The following is a 16714-nucleotide window of genomic DNA, read 5'->3' on the forward strand; positions in this document are numbered from 1 at the left end:
GTACATGCCTGTGTAAAATGTACATATTTTTTTGCAAACTCCAGCCTGGTTTTTCCCTGCTTCTCATTAATGAAGAGCTTCTTCCTTGCTTTATGGGTCTTCAGCCCTGCTTCTAGGAGCCTGATATGATCCTAACCCTAGCAGTGCACTTCACACCTACACGTAATGTTTTTCCCATTCCTTTTTAAGGTCACTTGAGGTCATCCTCCGATTTATGAGGCACTGCCGGATAAATTGACGGTCATCTCTGGCGTTAGAAAGTAGCTTCTACCTTCTGACTGTCTAGTTTTTGGTTATTGCCTCCTGCTTCACCTTATTCTTGTTTGTTGCTGTCTTAGAAACTTTGAGCCTGGAAGCAGCCTGCCTCGTAGTTTAGCCTCCAGCAGTAAACCCAGGAATAAATCAGGATTTAAAAATATAGAATGATTTCTTATTTTTTCCAGAGCTGTATAATTTCACATTCAGGTATACATTTTAACCCAGCACTAGATTAGATGCCATGCTAATAAAATTACCTGATGATTCCAGCATTGGTCACTTTCTGTCTCAGTCTTAAAATATATGCAAATATATATAAAATTATATTTATCACGGATGAGGAGTTTATTTAAAATGCTACATCTAGGGGATACCTCTAACATCTGACAAGATTTTACCTTGGGCCCCTCATTAGGGTTCATTTCTTAAGAAAAAATTGAGTTTTGACATTTGATCCCCTTAAGATGATAACTAAAAAACTATTTGCTGGGTGTTGTTCAAACTTTGTATGGGTGCCAACTGGCACTGATTAAATTTTGACACAGATCACCCTAAAATTTAAGCAATGCAGCTTAGTGGCAGCAAAATGAAGGGTGAAAGCAGACTACATTTGATTTTGTAAAAAAAAAAAAGTGTTGGATGAGTTTTATTAATGTGTAACAAAAACATTATTTAAATGAAGATCTATGCCTGGTTTTATTTTCAGATAAATTGTCTCAAAAATGAAGCAGCAGCACTGTGTGGTAGCAAAGGAAGGAAATGACAGCTATAGAAGATACTCAGTCTTGTGAACACAATAACTCTAAAAGTATTTTATGGATCTTTTTCAAACAGCATAATGAAAGCAAAAAAAAAAAAAAAAAACAGTTGTAGTACTTGACATTTGATCCCGGTTGTATGATAACAGATAAAAGTAATTCCCAGATTCTTTTAAACCTTTCTAGACATGTTGTAAGGGCAAAAGGGGGGGGGGCATCAAATTTAATGACGCATCTGGCATTGCATGGATACACTTAAAAGCAGATGGATGCATAGTGTTGTGTAAATTTGTTAAATGTTCTGTATTTATATATATTTATATATTGAAGTTAATTTATTGTTCAATCTGACATTCAAATTTCCCTTTAAAATAAAAACGGCCATTATTTAATGTTGTAGATTGGTTTAGGCACTGTTTAGTCACCAGCATCTTTATTTCTTCACTCTTATTGTTTCTACATTTATTTTGGAGTTTGCACTGGGGAGGGGGGGCACTGCCGGTAATTCCTGCCCAGGTCGCCACATGAGTGAGGACCAGCCCTGAATGTACCAGGTATAATAGGTATAAGTACAAATTCGGTGCTTGAAGTGGGCTGTTCAGAGAGAGGCTGTACCAGCACCTCTGTCTCTCTTTTCAGAGAAACAGCAACATTTCTACCATGTTTGATTTGCTAGTAACAATAAAAGATAACAAGGGGAGGACCGGCACCCGATTGTCCCTACTTCAAGCACTGTAAAAATCCATGTAAGAAACTCCAAAGCCAGCTGTAGCATATTGAAAATGTATAAAGTATATTGTTAAAAAGGTTCATGCAAAAGGGTAATGGGTCAGTGTGTGGCTCAGTCGGTTAGGGCTCTGTGGCCGTAGTCAGCAGGTTGTTGGTTCAGATCCTGAGAACAAGGCCCTTAACCCCAGTTTCTCCAGGGACTGGTGGACCGATAATGAAAACACAATGCTTTCCTTGAACAGGTCAGAAAGTTGGTGTTGGGAAAATGGGAAGTGGGAGCAGTACCCCAGTGACAGAGGAGAACAAACCAGAGCTCCTTGGTAAAGCTTGGAGGGATGTTGTGTGGGACCACAGGTATGAAGCCCGTTTTTATCCAATATAATCAACAACTTGTTTTGTTTATTTTTTACTAGCATCCCATAATTTTATGGATATATGTTTAAAATATGCATAAGTTCTATAACCTTCCCTCCCACACAAAGCAAGTTTTATTTTATGTTGCAATAAAGATTCTGAAGATTCTGATTTTATGTTCCGCACAGTGATGTCACCATTGGGCCCTTGAACAAGACCCTTGCATAGCTTTGGTTAGCAAATGTAAATAAAAAATAAACAAACACTTTGTAATAAGCATGTATGATACTTCATTAAGTGGTTTTAGTTGCAGATGACTAATGAGATGTAAAGGAAGCCATAGTAATATGCTATTATGGGATCGTTTATATTCCTTATGAATTCTGGCTAATCCCTATTTCCAATTCAAATGTCTGTTCTTTTAGTACACGAACTGATCTCAAGCAATACCTGCAAGATTACAAGCCCAACATTGATTCAGTGCCTCAGGCTCGGATTCTTCTAATTGGTCAGATTACAGCTGGAAAATCAAGCTTCTTCAACTCCATCAACTCTATCTTCCGTGGCAACATTACAAGCCAAGCTGCAGTAGGAGAAATGAAAACCAGCCTGACCTTGAAGGTAATGTGACTGTCTAACTTCATTTCCTGGTATAACATTCGTGTATCCAGATGTCTTTATATGATGTTCTTGCTTGAGAGGAAGGACGATATTCTGTTATTTTTAGCTTCACTCTGCTTCAGTTGCTGTTTGTTATCCTCATTGTGATTTAAGAAGGGATTGACTCTATGGCAGGATATGGAAAACCCACATAACACAGCAAGAACATGCAACCTCCACATACACAGAGCCAAAGGCACGATTTGAGCTTCCAGCCCTAGAAGTGTGAAGCTGCAGCACCATCCACTGAGCCACTGTGCCACCCTCATCATGTTCTTATTGCCATCTTTCAAAAAAGGGGATAGAAGTAATTTGTCTAACTATAGGCCAATCAGTCTAACTTGTATAACTGGTAAAGTTATGGAGGCTATAATCAAAGAGAAAATGGTAGATTACCTGGACTCCAATAACATTTTGCGGGATAGCCAGCATGGATTTAGGAGAAGTAGATCCTGTTTAACAAATCTGTTGGAGTTTTTTGAGGAAGCTACTCAGGAAGTTGATGATAAGAAGGCCTATGATGTCATCTACTTAGATTTCCAAAAGGCTTTTGATGTTGTCCCCCACAAGAGGCTCCTACTTAAACTCAAAGCGACAGGTATTTTAGGTACCGTAGCGACCTGGATTGATAACTGGTTAACAGATAGGAAACAGCGAGTAGTTATAAGAGGCACAATGTCACAGTGGGCTTGCGTTCATAGTGGGGTACCGCAGGGTTCGATTTTAGGACCACTATTGTTCCTAATTTACATAAATGATATGGATACCAATATATACAGTAAACTGGTGAAATTTGCAGATGACACCAAGGTGGGTGGTGTAGCAGATACTGAATTAGTAGCTCAGCAGCTACAGCGGGATCTTGATTTAATTAGTGACTGGGCCGATACCTGGCAGATGAAATTTAACGTCGATAAATGTAAGGTACTCCATCTAGGGAGCAGAAATATAAAGTACAGGTATTTCATGGGTGTCACTGAAATAAAGGTAGCTGATCATGAGAAAGACCTTGGTGTGTATGTTGATGCTTCCATGTCCCATTCTCGCCAGTGTGGGGAAGCAATAAAAAAGGCCAATAGGATGTTGGGGTATATCTCCAGGTGTGTGGAGTATAAGTCAAGGGAGGTAATGCTAAGATTATACAATTCCTTGGTGAGACCTCACCTAGAATATTGTGTGCAGGTTTGGTCACCATATCTTAAAAAGGACATTGTGGCCTTAGAAAAGGTGCAGCGTAGGGCCACAAAAATGATTCCTGGTCTTAGAGGAATGTCATACGAGGAACGGTTACTTGAGCTAAATCTGTTCAGTCTCAAGCAAAGGAGACTGAGGGGGGACATGATCCAGGTATATAAGATTCTAACAGGTTTGGATGCTGTTCAACCAAATAGTTACTTCAGCATTAGTTTAAATACACGAACTCGTGGCCATAGGTGGAAATTAGCGGGAGAACATTTCAAGCTGGATTTAAGGAAGCACTTCTTTACACAGCGTGTAGTCAGAGTATGGAATAGCCTTCCTGATAATGTAGTGCAAGCTGAATCCTTGGGTTCCTTTAAATCAGAGCTAGATAAGATTTTAACGACTCTGAGCTATTAGTTTAGTTCTCCCCAAGCGAGCTTGATGGGCCGAATGGCCTCCTCTCGTTTGTATAGTTCTTATGTTCTTATGTTCTTATTACCTACAGGACATGTGCTGCTGAAATGTATTTTCCGTGATATGAAATCACATCGTACCGGCTGAGCACATAATGTGATTCTTAATGGTTATTAAATCCAGCCCACCAATCAAGTGATTGGTCTCCCTGAAAAATAAAAAACTAATCAGCAGTGTCACCAAGCTTAGTGAATCTCCCCACACCCCCATTTTAATGCTGGTTGTTAAGTCCATTATCCTTGTATTGTTTAAATAAAGTGGGTGGCCTGAGCTGAAGACCTCCTCACCAGTGGCCACCAAGTTACATCATTTTGAGATGCCTGCTGAACTGGATAAGCAGGTAGAAGGTGAATGACATCATGTGTCTTCTTCCAGTATCACACTTACCAGGTGAAAGCGGGCCGAGGCGGACAGCCTCTGGGATTCCTACTGTGTGACACCATGGGACTGGAAGCAAGGGAGGATGGAGGGGTGAGAACTGAAGATATTGAGAGCATCCTGAAGGGCCACGTTCCAGACAAGTACCAGGTAAGAACTGTGTATCTAACCACACCTCAAAAACTACTGCTATATGAATACAGGAAATTAAGTCTCATTCACTGATTGTTTTTGGCATAAATAATGTGCTGTTGTTACATAAGTGTCATATGAAAGGACTCACATTGCTTTTAGCTTTAGCTTCCTATGATCTCACAGTCAATGCATGTCTGTATGTCATTCACACCTCTTTGTTTGTTTAGTTCAACCCTGTGCAGTCAATGAAAGCTGATAACTCTCAGGCATGGAGCACATTGGCTCTTAAGGACAGGATCCACTGTGTGGTGTATGTGATGGACGCCTCCACAACTGGAATTGTGGACCAAGGAATGAAGAATAAAATTGATGAAATCAGAAAGAGAACTAACTCGGCAGGTCAGTGAGTGTGGAGAACAGGGAGGGAGGTGGCATCTATGACGGAGTGTGTGTCATTGGGGGAGGGGGTGGATCTGGGGGTCACAATTCACAAGCAACTATTTATATACATGTTGTAATATGCTTTAACACCTGCTTTTCCTGAACCATGATTAATACTGAACAATCATACGGGAAAGTAGAAATGTAAGTTCACCCATGCGAACTAATGACTTTAATAATGTATTTGGATATTCAGTATGAACACAGAGAAGTTCAGTTTACCGGACTAGAATATGGCAAACTGAACGTTTTCCGTGCCTTTGGCAGACAACATATAATATGTCACTAGTGAGACGTTTCTGTTGCTGTGTTTAGAGGTCCCTCTATTGGTGCTACTGACCCATGTGGACAAAGCGTGCTCACATGTGGAAGAGGACTTGAAGAAGGTGTATCACAGCTGCTACATAAAGGATCTGGTGAGTTTCTGGGTCTAACATTGGAATCAGTACTAAAAGATTGCAGCAGACACACACACCGTGAACAAGTGAGAGATAGCAGTTCATCTGGGTGAATGTCGGCTGTAGGAGGAAACAGAGTGAACAAGCAAACGTCACACATGCAACCAGCGGCAGGGATCGAGCCCACAGCCCTGGGGGGTCTGAACCTTTGGTTTATTATATTCCAATGGCTCACAAACGTTTATCTCAATTTTATTTTCTAAAACATATTGTCAGGCAGCAAAATGACCCTGTGGGCAGCACTGTGGCCTCACGCCTCCATAAACCAGGGTCCTGGCTTAGGCGTCTCCTTCCTCAGGTCCTCTGTTGCCTGGGATTGGGGGTTATGGATGGATGGATGACAAATTTGTGTCCAAAATTTGGATTTACATTTACTGCATTTGGCAGATGCCCTTAGCCAGAGCGACTTACATAAGTGGGTAGAAGTCTTATCAGTGAGTACATTCTGATACATATTCAGTAGAAACCGGTTATGAATACTATCACACTAAAAAACTCTATCGGCAAGTAGTACAGTTTTTTGACATTTAATTGCCCTCAGGAGCTTTAGAACTTTAGTCGTACAGTGGTACCCTCCAGCATAGTCCCTGGAGAATGAAGAACTTGGTGGCGAGGGCAGCGGGCGTAGCCGGGACCTCCTGCTGGGGTGCAGCAGCTGCAGCAGGCAGAGGCGAAGGGAGCACCTCGGGCGGTGGACCTGCAGGCAGCGGGCGTAGCCGGGACCTCCTGCTGGGGTGCAGCAGCTGCAGCAGGCAGAGGCGAAGGGAGCACCTCGGGAGGTGGACCTGCAGGCAGCGGAGGCGGCCACTCGGGCTGCGCGGCGGCCCGGCGTGTTCTCCGGACGGGAGAAGCTGCCCGGGGAGGCAGCTTAGCTGCGCAGGTGACCTCAGGAACAGCCGGAGAGTCCTCCTGTTCCCCGGCTGAGAGGGAGGCGGGGGCGAGTGCGCACGTCCCCAGAACGATCGCGTGCTTCTTCCTTTTTCGGGTCCTCGTCGGGAAGGGAGGCTGCGCGCTGTCCACAAAGGCAGACGGCGGGAGGACAGTCCCGGGCTCACTCGGAGCGACCCACCGCTCCGTCCGGAGCTCGGCCAGCTGCCGGAAGTTATCGTGCACCTCCTCTCCGAGGTGCGCATCCTCCTCTAGGGACAGCTGGTCCAGGATGACCCAGCTCCGGCTGACGAGACCCCACGCCGGGGGATCTTCCCGGATGCCGGGCTGGGCGATCCAGAATAGCACCTGGTCAACGTAACCGGCGTATTCTTCCTCAATCACGGAAGGTGCTTTCTTCCTAGGGTCTGCCATTCTGTCACGCTTCGCCGGTTGTGCGAGTAAGGCGCATGGGCAGGCAAGCGGGCAGGAAGGAGGCAGGAGGTGAAATCGGGGTAAACGGGAATTTAATGGCAGCTACGGACGGGACAGGATCATGCAACCAAACTAACATCAATTACAGACCCTGAACTGAGGCAAGACGGGGACTGAAATAGACAAGACAACAGGGTACAGCTGGGTATAATCAGGGAAGCACATGTGGATAATCAGGGGGGCGTGGCACACACGAGGATCGTACGAGCCGGGCGTGACACATATTTTGAGAGTAATAATTAAATACTGAGTGAGCAAGTGAGTATTGTGTAATACGTATAGTGAATCGTATAGTGAAGATGATATTTCTGCTGGCGAGTGCATATGCAAGCGTGGTTTTTATGTGCGTGAGTTTTGAGACTAATTAAACACCATAGACCCTTTCGAGGTCCGAATTTGTACAGTTGAACGCTTCTCGACCCATAGATGTTCTAGTAGGAAAGGTTGAGATCCAACATATTGCCTTGAAAAAAAATACCCGTTTGATATCACAGTTGGTTGAGTTAAGAGTTATTAAAGTTCCAAGGTTCTACTGTACATTCTCATTTGGCAGCATCTGCTAATGGCAGATTTATACCATTTCAGTTGTGGCTTATTACAGCCCTGTTTGACACAAATCATGTGATACAGCAGCAGGAAATTATACATGAATGTATGTGTCTCTCTGCAGATCTACAGAGCTAGCGAGTGTCTGGGCATCCTACCATCAAATGTGATTCCAGTGAAGAATTACTTTGATGAGAGTGAGCTGAGTGACACCTGTGACATCCTGCTCCTCAAGGCCATGAAGCAGATGCTGGACTTTGCTGACAATTACTTTGACAGCTGGGAGGACGACACAAAGTAGATGAATTGATCATATTGAGGGGTTGTGCCATTGCCTTTCTCTGTCCATGTCCTTGTGTTCTACACCACACCTTTGTTTCCTGTAAACCTGCGTTAGGCTCTTTCTGTACCTTTCCGACACAGAAACCTTTTCATAACCTGGATTTATAATTGTCTTGTCATTTGAGTATGAATGATGCTTAGATATATTCTATACAATATAAATTCGATATATCCTTTATATATGTGTATCCCCAAAGAAATCTCCTCAATTATAGAAGTACATATGGACTTGATGTTTTTCCTAGACAGCCCAGTCTTACAAGAGAAACAAAATAGTTGATTTTCACAGCATTTTCTTCCCGGCCAATGCCTTCTCTAGTTAAACCATAGAGACTATACTATCTCGCGTAGTCACTGGCTAACATACAATAGCCATTTCTGTGGTTTTTGTTCTCTTGCCCTATTCATCACAATCGTGGTGAATTAAAAAAAATCTGTTAAGTCAAAAACAGTACTGTGTCATGCTATGCAAATATACATCCAGCACCATTGATCTACAGGGGAGTGGGCGGTACCAGGAACTACACCGAAAAGGGTATCAACTGTCCCAACACCTTTCCGCATATGCTAATCATCCAAGGGCAGCACTGGCAATTAAATACACCACCAACAATTAATTATTGTTATATTAACTTCTTTTATTAAGAAGTACTGTTAGGTTTTACAGTGTATACACATGCTGTCTTATCCATTTTGATTGTGATATCATCCTTTGTCCATTATGTTCGGAATTTTTGAAGAAGAATCGAAGCTGCGATCAGCTCAGCATCCGCCAACATGTTCCCAGAACGCTTCTTAATTCCAGTCTGTAGCGCATCAACAAGAGGCTTGCAGTACTTCAGCTGCATCTTGACTGTCAAGTTCGATGGTCAGGAGGTTGATTGTCGGAAGTAGCCACCCCATTTGGGCATTAGATTCCGCTTGCAGAATGTTGGTTGCCCGGGCGACAGGGTTCATTACAGCAGCATACTCAGTAAGGAACGCAAGTCGGCTGGGTTGAACCTGTAATGAAAACAAAACAAACAGCACCGCAATTTTAAGCCTACCTTTACATTGAATTAAATCAGAATATTGTACAAAAAAGAAAAAACTGAACACATTCATTTTAATTAACTAATAAAACACATAGCATATTTCTTGCTTACATTGGGACCTTTAGGCCAGTGCACATTACTCCTACTGCCCCCTCACCCTTGTCTTCGATTATCCTACATAGTCTTTCCACTGCCAGGAACAAGGAATTCCACCTTGTCTTATTCGGTCGGAGAAGCTGGAGGGAACAGTGGACCTTCCACATTTGTTCCGCAGACCATTACACTTGCTAAATGTAGAATGGTACAATTTCCTGTATGCCTCACTGGATGTTGCATTTATGCCATCTTCTCTAGCTACTAGGTTTAGTAGATTACAAGCACAGCGCTAGTGTTTTTGCAGCTGGAATTCAAAACTGTCGTCTTCATTTAGAAGTGCAGAAGTATCAATGAAAAAAAAAAGGTTTGCATCCTGTTGGTTGTCAGTCATGGGTTGGTAGGGATTTTTTTTTCTTTCCCAGTGGCAGCTGTGGATAGGAAATTTATTTTAGTTTTTACTTTTCTTTACAGCAGCGATGCTATTTTTTCACAACATAGCTTACCTGTACTACATGTACTCTACCAGCTTTTGTGTCCCAGCATGTTACACTCGTGCACGCACACGCACACACGCATGCACATGTAGGGTATACCTATCCTTATGGGGCCCGCTCATTCACTTCTATGGGAAAAATGCTAACGCTAACTGTGACAACCTTAACCCCCACCCTGCCCTAACCATAACCACAAGTAACCAAGCAAAATACAAGAGTTTTTGCATTTTTAGTTTTTTCATAGCAGTCACTGATCTTTATAAAATAGAGTTTCCTGGTCCCCATAAGGGAAAAAAATGGATATTTATCATGTTATGGGGACATTGTGTCCCCATAAGGATAGGTATACCCGCTCTCTCTCTCTCTCTCTCTCTCTCTCACACACACACACACACACATTTTCATATGAACAAAATATTTAGTCAATATGAATGCTTCAATGTTATTAAAATGTGCTGATTTTAAATGTGTGTACCATTGGTACTGAAGACATCTCAGGCAACATTTTAGCTAATACCTTTAATAGTATTAACCTCAATACTCTCACAACCTTTCTTAGGAAAAACCTTAAAAATAAAATTGAACATTTCAAAACGTTGAATTTTAAGTCTCCAGCCATTGAAATCGCTCACTTGTGCTTTCCATATGGTCCAGCCACAATGTGCTTCTTGCCAGCTGAAATGCAAACTTGGCAGCAGGGTAAGACCGTTTTACATTGTTCCAGCATCTCGAAGGAACAAACAGGCACGCTTAGGTTCACTCAAAAACACTTTAATAAATAACACAAAATAACCGCACATTTAACATCAATACCAAGATATCGTATCAAAAGCAAATGCAAAATAATCCGTACTACCATGGATATCGAATTATTTTATATATAGCTAATAAGAAAAGATGCAAAGATACAGTAGGAAAATAAATATATATATAGAAAATAAGCAATGAAATATACAAATAATTATCAGGAGCAGTGATAATTATTCCCAAGAATCAATGAAAGGCATAAGCATTTGCAAAGCTATTTACACTCAGACGTGCTATAATCACCCACCTTCACACACGGACCAGGGAGCCCCTTTCAGTCCTGGCAGGAGACCAACACGTGATTCCTGAGAAGTGCCGGGCGATGCGCGCTTTATCCCACGGCTGATCTCCAGTCAACACCAGGTTCTCCCTCTTCCTTTATACTAATTTGGGCGCTGCATGTGGGCCGGGGTCAAGCTGGCCAGGCTCACCCCTCCCCTCAGCCAATGCACTCTTAATTCTCCAATTTTGTCTGGGTGATACTGCTTGCGTTTTCAATCAGAAATGATAAGACAAGTGTCCTTGAGCAACGCTTTCCCTCTTTCCTGAAGACAAGATAAGTGTCCTGTGAACCGATCAGTGGCTTACGAAACATATTGCACAACACTTTCTCTTGTCCATAGGAAAACCCCTCAGAAAAACAAGGTAAGTATCCTTGAACAGGGCGAGCATCACGTGAAGCAACTTAACAAGGTAAGCGTCCTTGAACGGGGTGAGCATCCCGTGAAACAAATTAACAAGGTAAGCGTCCTTGAACGGGGTGAGCATCCCGTGAAACAAATTAACAAGGTAAGTGTCCTTGAACGGGGTGAGCATCCCGTGAAACAAATGAACAAGGTAAGCGTCCTTGAACAGGGTGCGCATCCCGTGAAACAAATTAACAAGGTAAGCTCTCAATGTCATGCTTGAAATCCGGAATTAGATGAACCTGAATGATCTTGCTCAGAGACTGAAGGAAGACCTGCAGAAGTGTAATCATATTTTTAACCTTTCTAGTTTTTCATATAAAACGTCATATTTTTTAGGTCTTGAAAAATAAATATATTAAATAACATTATGTGGGAAATGATGAAGCGTTTGTTACATACCGATGTCGAAGATAGAAATGAATATAAATTTTTTTCTTATTTCAGGTAACCAAGCAGGAAGTGAGCTAGGTGACATATCAAAGAAAAGTAAGAGCTGTGTGCTATTGTAAGAGGATATTTATTTTCATTAAGATTAATTATTTTATACTTTCATGTTTATTTTAGTATTGATCCTTTTATATATTACCTAAAGATAAGGGAACTATATGACGCTTTGGGAGCGGAGTGATATAGTTCTTGTTGTTAGGAGCCGGGACTATTTGTCTATATGGGCGCGAAAAATAAAGGAGCAGTCAGGCTTCCACGTTTAGCACGGTCTGGTGTCTCCGCGTCGCCTCTGTGCCCACGGCCTGAAACATGTCTAACGCTGAAGTTCCCAAAGTCAGCGTTACACTATGAAGGGGACAGAAGACGGTGCTTCACTACAGGCTGGTATAACACACATAAATGGCTGGAACTCTCTCAGAGGAAAGACTCTGCCATCTGTTATGCCTGCCGACATTCAGTCTCCCCTCCTCAGGTGATTCAGTATTTACATCTGAAGAGGGGTTGAAAAATTGGAAGGCGGCGACCTACAAAGACGGGGGACTTATAGGCCATGCAAAATCTGAAGCTCATACAAATGCAACGTTAGCATGGGCAGAGAATGAGAAGTCAAGTGCAACCACATCCTCCCTCTCAGCCTCCTTAAATGCGAGTATGACAAATTAGTCAGGGAAAATAGACATGACATTAAAACTGCTGTAGACATCCTGCTTTTCACAGCTACACACAACATTACCCAGCGAGCACACAGAGAGTCAGAAAGTGACAACAAAGGAAATTTTCTTTGTATTATGGAACTCCTTGCTAAGCATGATCCCATTGTCAAAAGAAGAACTGCAAGCCAAAGAAATGCAACACACCTTGGGCATTCGGCACAAAAAGAAATCAGTGATTGTCTCGCAGAAATGGTCCACAGCTCAGTAATTAGAGAGGTCGTGCAAAGTGAAGCTTTCAGCATTTTGGGTGATGAGACTAAAGACCTTAGTAAGAAGGAGCAGGTGTCCTTTGTAATTAGGTACTATTACAATGGGTCAGTATGTGGAAGCTTTCAGCATTTTGGTTAATGAGACTAAAGACCTTAGTAAGAAGGAGCAGGTGTCCTTTGTAATTAGGTACTATTACAATGGGTCAGTATGTGGAAGCTTCCTTGCCTTTGAAGCAGCAGAGCGCCTGGATGCTGCAGCACTTTCACAGAAAATTGTGTAAATATTGTAGAAATATGGGCTTTGTCACGATCACGGGCAGGGAGAGCGGTGATCGTGTGGGTAGGCAGGCAAGGACCAGGCAAACAAGCCGAAATCAGGGCAAAACGAAGGATTTATTATAGGAACTGGGATCAGGGAACACCAGATGGGAATGACCAACACCATACCACAATGATGGACAAGGGAAACAGGTAAGACCAGGACTTAAATAGAACAGGACCAATCAAAATAAGCGGACACAGATGGAGACGATCAGGGAAGCACACGTAGGTAATCAGGGGGCGTGGCACACACGAGGAGCGTACGAGCTGGGTATCACAGGCTTGACTACAAAAAGCACCTTGTAGGGCAAACATATGATGGTGCCTCAGTCATGAGCAGAAAGAACAGAGGTGTGCAGGCATGTATTAAAGCAGAGTCACCCTTAGCTTTTTATGTTCACTGCAATGCACATTGTTTAAATTTTGTTTTAGCGCCAGTGTGAAATGCATCCTTGGAGCCTATTGCTTCTTCTCTCTTTTGCAGAAACTTTATGTCTTTGTGTCAGGGTCATATCTGCACCAAAGACGGCTTGAGGGACAGAGGGAGATGTTTCAGGGAGCCCCAAGGGAGTTACAAAGGCAGATAGAGACAAGGTGGGCATGTCGGTGCAATGCTTGCATGACAGTGAGGGACAGACTGCCAGCCATCATACGTCGACTAAAAGGAATATTAGAAGAGCCCAATGGTGACAGAGCTGTAGAGGCAAGAGGTTTATTATTCCAAATAGATCTCAAGTTTGCAGGTCTCCTTGCTACATTCACCAGTGTTTTTGGCGAGATTAGAATATCTGAGAGATATTCTACAGTCCCCACAACGCAATTTGGGCACAGCTCTTACACTTGTTGACTCTCTTGTTGAGACATTGGACAGTTACAGAGAAGGCCTTGTCTTTAATGACATTTGGGACAATACTGTGACCCTTGCCAAGCAATGCGACATCAGTGCTACACCTCCAGGCCGTCAGGTCTCACCAAGCTCTAGGTTTGAAGGGCATTACATATCCACCCCGATAGTTCAAAGACAGGTCAACACAGAGGAGGAGTCTTTTCAGGCAGGGTTATTCATTCCAGTTATAGATATGCTTCTCTCTGAAGTGAAGAGAAGATTTTCTAAAAAAAACTGTGTCATATTCCAAGGGATACAAGCCTTAAATCCCTGCAGTCCCACATTTTGTGAGAAAGACAGAGTGTTTCCATTCGCCTCACGGTACAACTGCAGCACTGAAGATCTACAACACGAGATCCCCCAGCTTAAGAGAATTCCTGAGAGGAAGCAAACTAGTGGTCTGGAAACACCAAACAGTTTAATAGAGCTGACTGTCTTCCTGGAGTCATATAGGGAGGTCTTCCATCAGGTGTTTAAACTGTGCAAAATTGCACTTGCATTACCAGTGAGCACTGCATCAGGTGAGCGCAGTTTTTCTGAGCTAAAATTGATCAAAACATCCGTGAGAAGTACTATGACTGATGAGTGATTGAGTAATTTGGGGGGGGGGCTAAGTGTGGAGTCAAGAAGGGCTATAAATCTTGATGACTTTGTAGATTTGTTTGCAAAAAAGCACAGCAACAGGCAAATAAAACTGTACTGATTACTGTATTACAGTTTGTCTGCCAGTGGGCCATAATAAAAAATATGCAAATGTACATGTGTAAGGCCTTTTTATTTTATCTCTTCATTTTTGGGAATATTATATGCAACATTTTATTGTACATAAAGATGCAGCAACAGTCAAATAAGTCAAAGCTGTATTTAATATAATTGGAGACTAGTGTGGTGTTTTAAAACTTGGTTATGCTTATTCCCAGTAACAAAACAATTAACTGAATAACACATATAACACATTAAAACAGGATTATTGTGGAACTTAAAATGTTAACTGTACAATGTAATTGTAAGTCTATGCACATGTGATCACTGGAACATTAAATTTAACACAAGAAATCAAAGTATATCAGTAGCCAATCCCTTAAATCTTTCTCATAGCTTTCAACTAGATTTCACAGAATTCCTGAAATTCAGCTCGGCTTTTGGTTTTGGTGCCACCCCAAGATCTTCAGTGGCCCCATCTGACCACCCCTATGAAAAACTTCTTGAGGCACCACTGGCTGGTGGAGGCCAAAGCCAAGAATGGACACCTGTCAGTGGTGAGTCCCAGTACTGACCTGGCTGAATGGAAACAGGAAATCACATGTAGGCTCATTCAGCAATGCCTCTTAATCCTGTGGGGTTAGAAAATAATTCACTTTTTTTATTTAATCACATTACAGATGGTCCCATGTCTCAAATCCCGATGACAAGGTCCATCAACTCATCTCAGGAGCGAAGCAGCAGCCAAAAGCCTTCTAGATGATTCTGATATAGTCAGAAATTGATGTGCCAATCAAAGTCTGCTTCTTCCTGTTTTAGCCAATCCCGACAAAGCTCCTCCCACACAAGTGACTTCAACATTCCAGAAATAAACACCCACAGTGTTTCTGTCCAATAGGGGGATGATTTAAGTATTATGAATATATTATGAATGCATTTGGACTAGTTCTGTGATGACTTTTGCTCATAGGGGAGCATGATAGAGAAATACAGCAGATGGATCACCTCTGGGTTTGGGCTGAGAGGGAAATCTTTGCAGTTCCCTGTAGTCTAGTCTTCTATTACGTGAATATGTCACATGATGGATTTTTGTAAATAGAGGTGGTCGCCCCTTGTGATAGCAATGGTGTACTGCATGTGTAAGGGCCTGTCCTTCTAATGCAGGTCCGGGTGCCATGTGTCAGACTTCAGCTCAGAGTGTAAATATGGACTCACACGTGTGACTTGCATTTCCACCTGCTTGTTGTGCGACTGTCCTTCTTCAGAGAAAAACATGTTTCAAGTCAAGCAGTAATTAAGATAAAACTTCTTAATGGAGCCAGAGAAACCGGCAGTTACAGTCATCAGTCCAGCATTGCTACTGCACTTCCTGTTGTCTGCATGGGTGAGATTGTTCTTCCAGGAGCTTGTGTTACACTTTGGCTAAAAGATGAATGAGTTAGTATCTCAGTTATCTGGTATCTGCACAGAAATATACCTGTTTGCTAATCATCAATCAGCAAACCTTTCTGATAGTGATTTAAAAAAGCATATTGTAGCGTCAGATAGTGTTACTTTAAACTAGTTGAAGATGAAGGTAAATGACATACTGACACAGCAAAACACTACGAGAAGATGGAGTCGAGTTGGGAAATTACCGTTAAATGATTGTAAGTTTGCTGGTTTAGAGAGAAGACTTGGATTGAGAGAGAAAACAGTGACAGAAAGACAGAATGTTCCACTTGTCATGCTAGATTTAGCAAAGTCTAACAGGTACACGGCAGAAACTGCCCCTGTGTCAGTAACCCAGTAACCCGACCATATCACTTACATGAGTATTATATTAATATTTAATATTATTATATTAAACAGGAGGGTTTATCCTTGGTTACTCTGATGTATCAAATTCAATACAGGAGAGACTTCATACTGCTATGAATACATACATGCTGCTATTGCAATTATTCAAGGCACAAACACTTAGTCACTTTTCATTACACATGCACTAATAATCTGTTATTTTATTATGTTTGTTATAGCTTAGTTATAGTTTTTTCTTTTTTAACTTTTTACAGAGTATGAGTATTTATGTGTATTTATATAGTTACAATACAGTATCACTCATAGCTATTTTGCACTATTATTTTCTTCACCTTACCTTTACTCCTATTGTAGCACTGAGCGTGTAAAGGACAAAAGAATTTCCCTCGGGATAAATAAAGTTTTTCTTATCTTATCTTATCTTATCTTATCTTATCTT

At 42.0% G+C, this 16714-nt stretch overlaps 1 protein-coding gene across 15 annotated transcripts in view; it reads left to right on the plus strand.

The window, feature by feature from the left end:
• Positions 1–16714, plus strand: part of LOC125721546 (interferon-induced protein 44-like) — a 183762-nt gene that overhangs the window by 31345 nt on the left and 135703 nt on the right. For 4 of the 15 annotated variants that reach the window (XM_048997500.1, XM_048997498.1, XM_048997503.1 and 1 more), the window contains 5 exons: positions 1988–2099; positions 2525–2720; positions 4791–4943; positions 5156–5327; positions 5685–5785. The exons of 3 other annotated variants lie outside the window; for them this stretch is intronic. In XM_048997500.1, coding sequence (XP_048853457.1) covers positions 1988–2099; positions 2525–2720; positions 4791–4943; positions 5156–5327; positions 5685–5785 — 734 coding nt within the window. Of the gene's footprint in view, positions 1–1987; positions 2100–2524; positions 2721–4790; positions 4944–5155; positions 5328–5684; positions 5786–7859; positions 8529–16714 lie in introns of those variants that run through there. 8 more of the 15 variants (XM_048997505.1, XM_048997497.1, XM_048997509.1 and 5 more) reach the window with 5 other exon arrangements.

Source organism: Brienomyrus brachyistius, unplaced genomic scaffold (genome assembly GCF_023856365.1).
Source record: "Brienomyrus brachyistius isolate T26 unplaced genomic scaffold, BBRACH_0.4 scaffold34, whole genome shotgun sequence".
Classification (NCBI taxonomy): Eukaryota; Metazoa; Chordata; class Actinopteri; order Osteoglossiformes; family Mormyridae; genus Brienomyrus; species Brienomyrus brachyistius.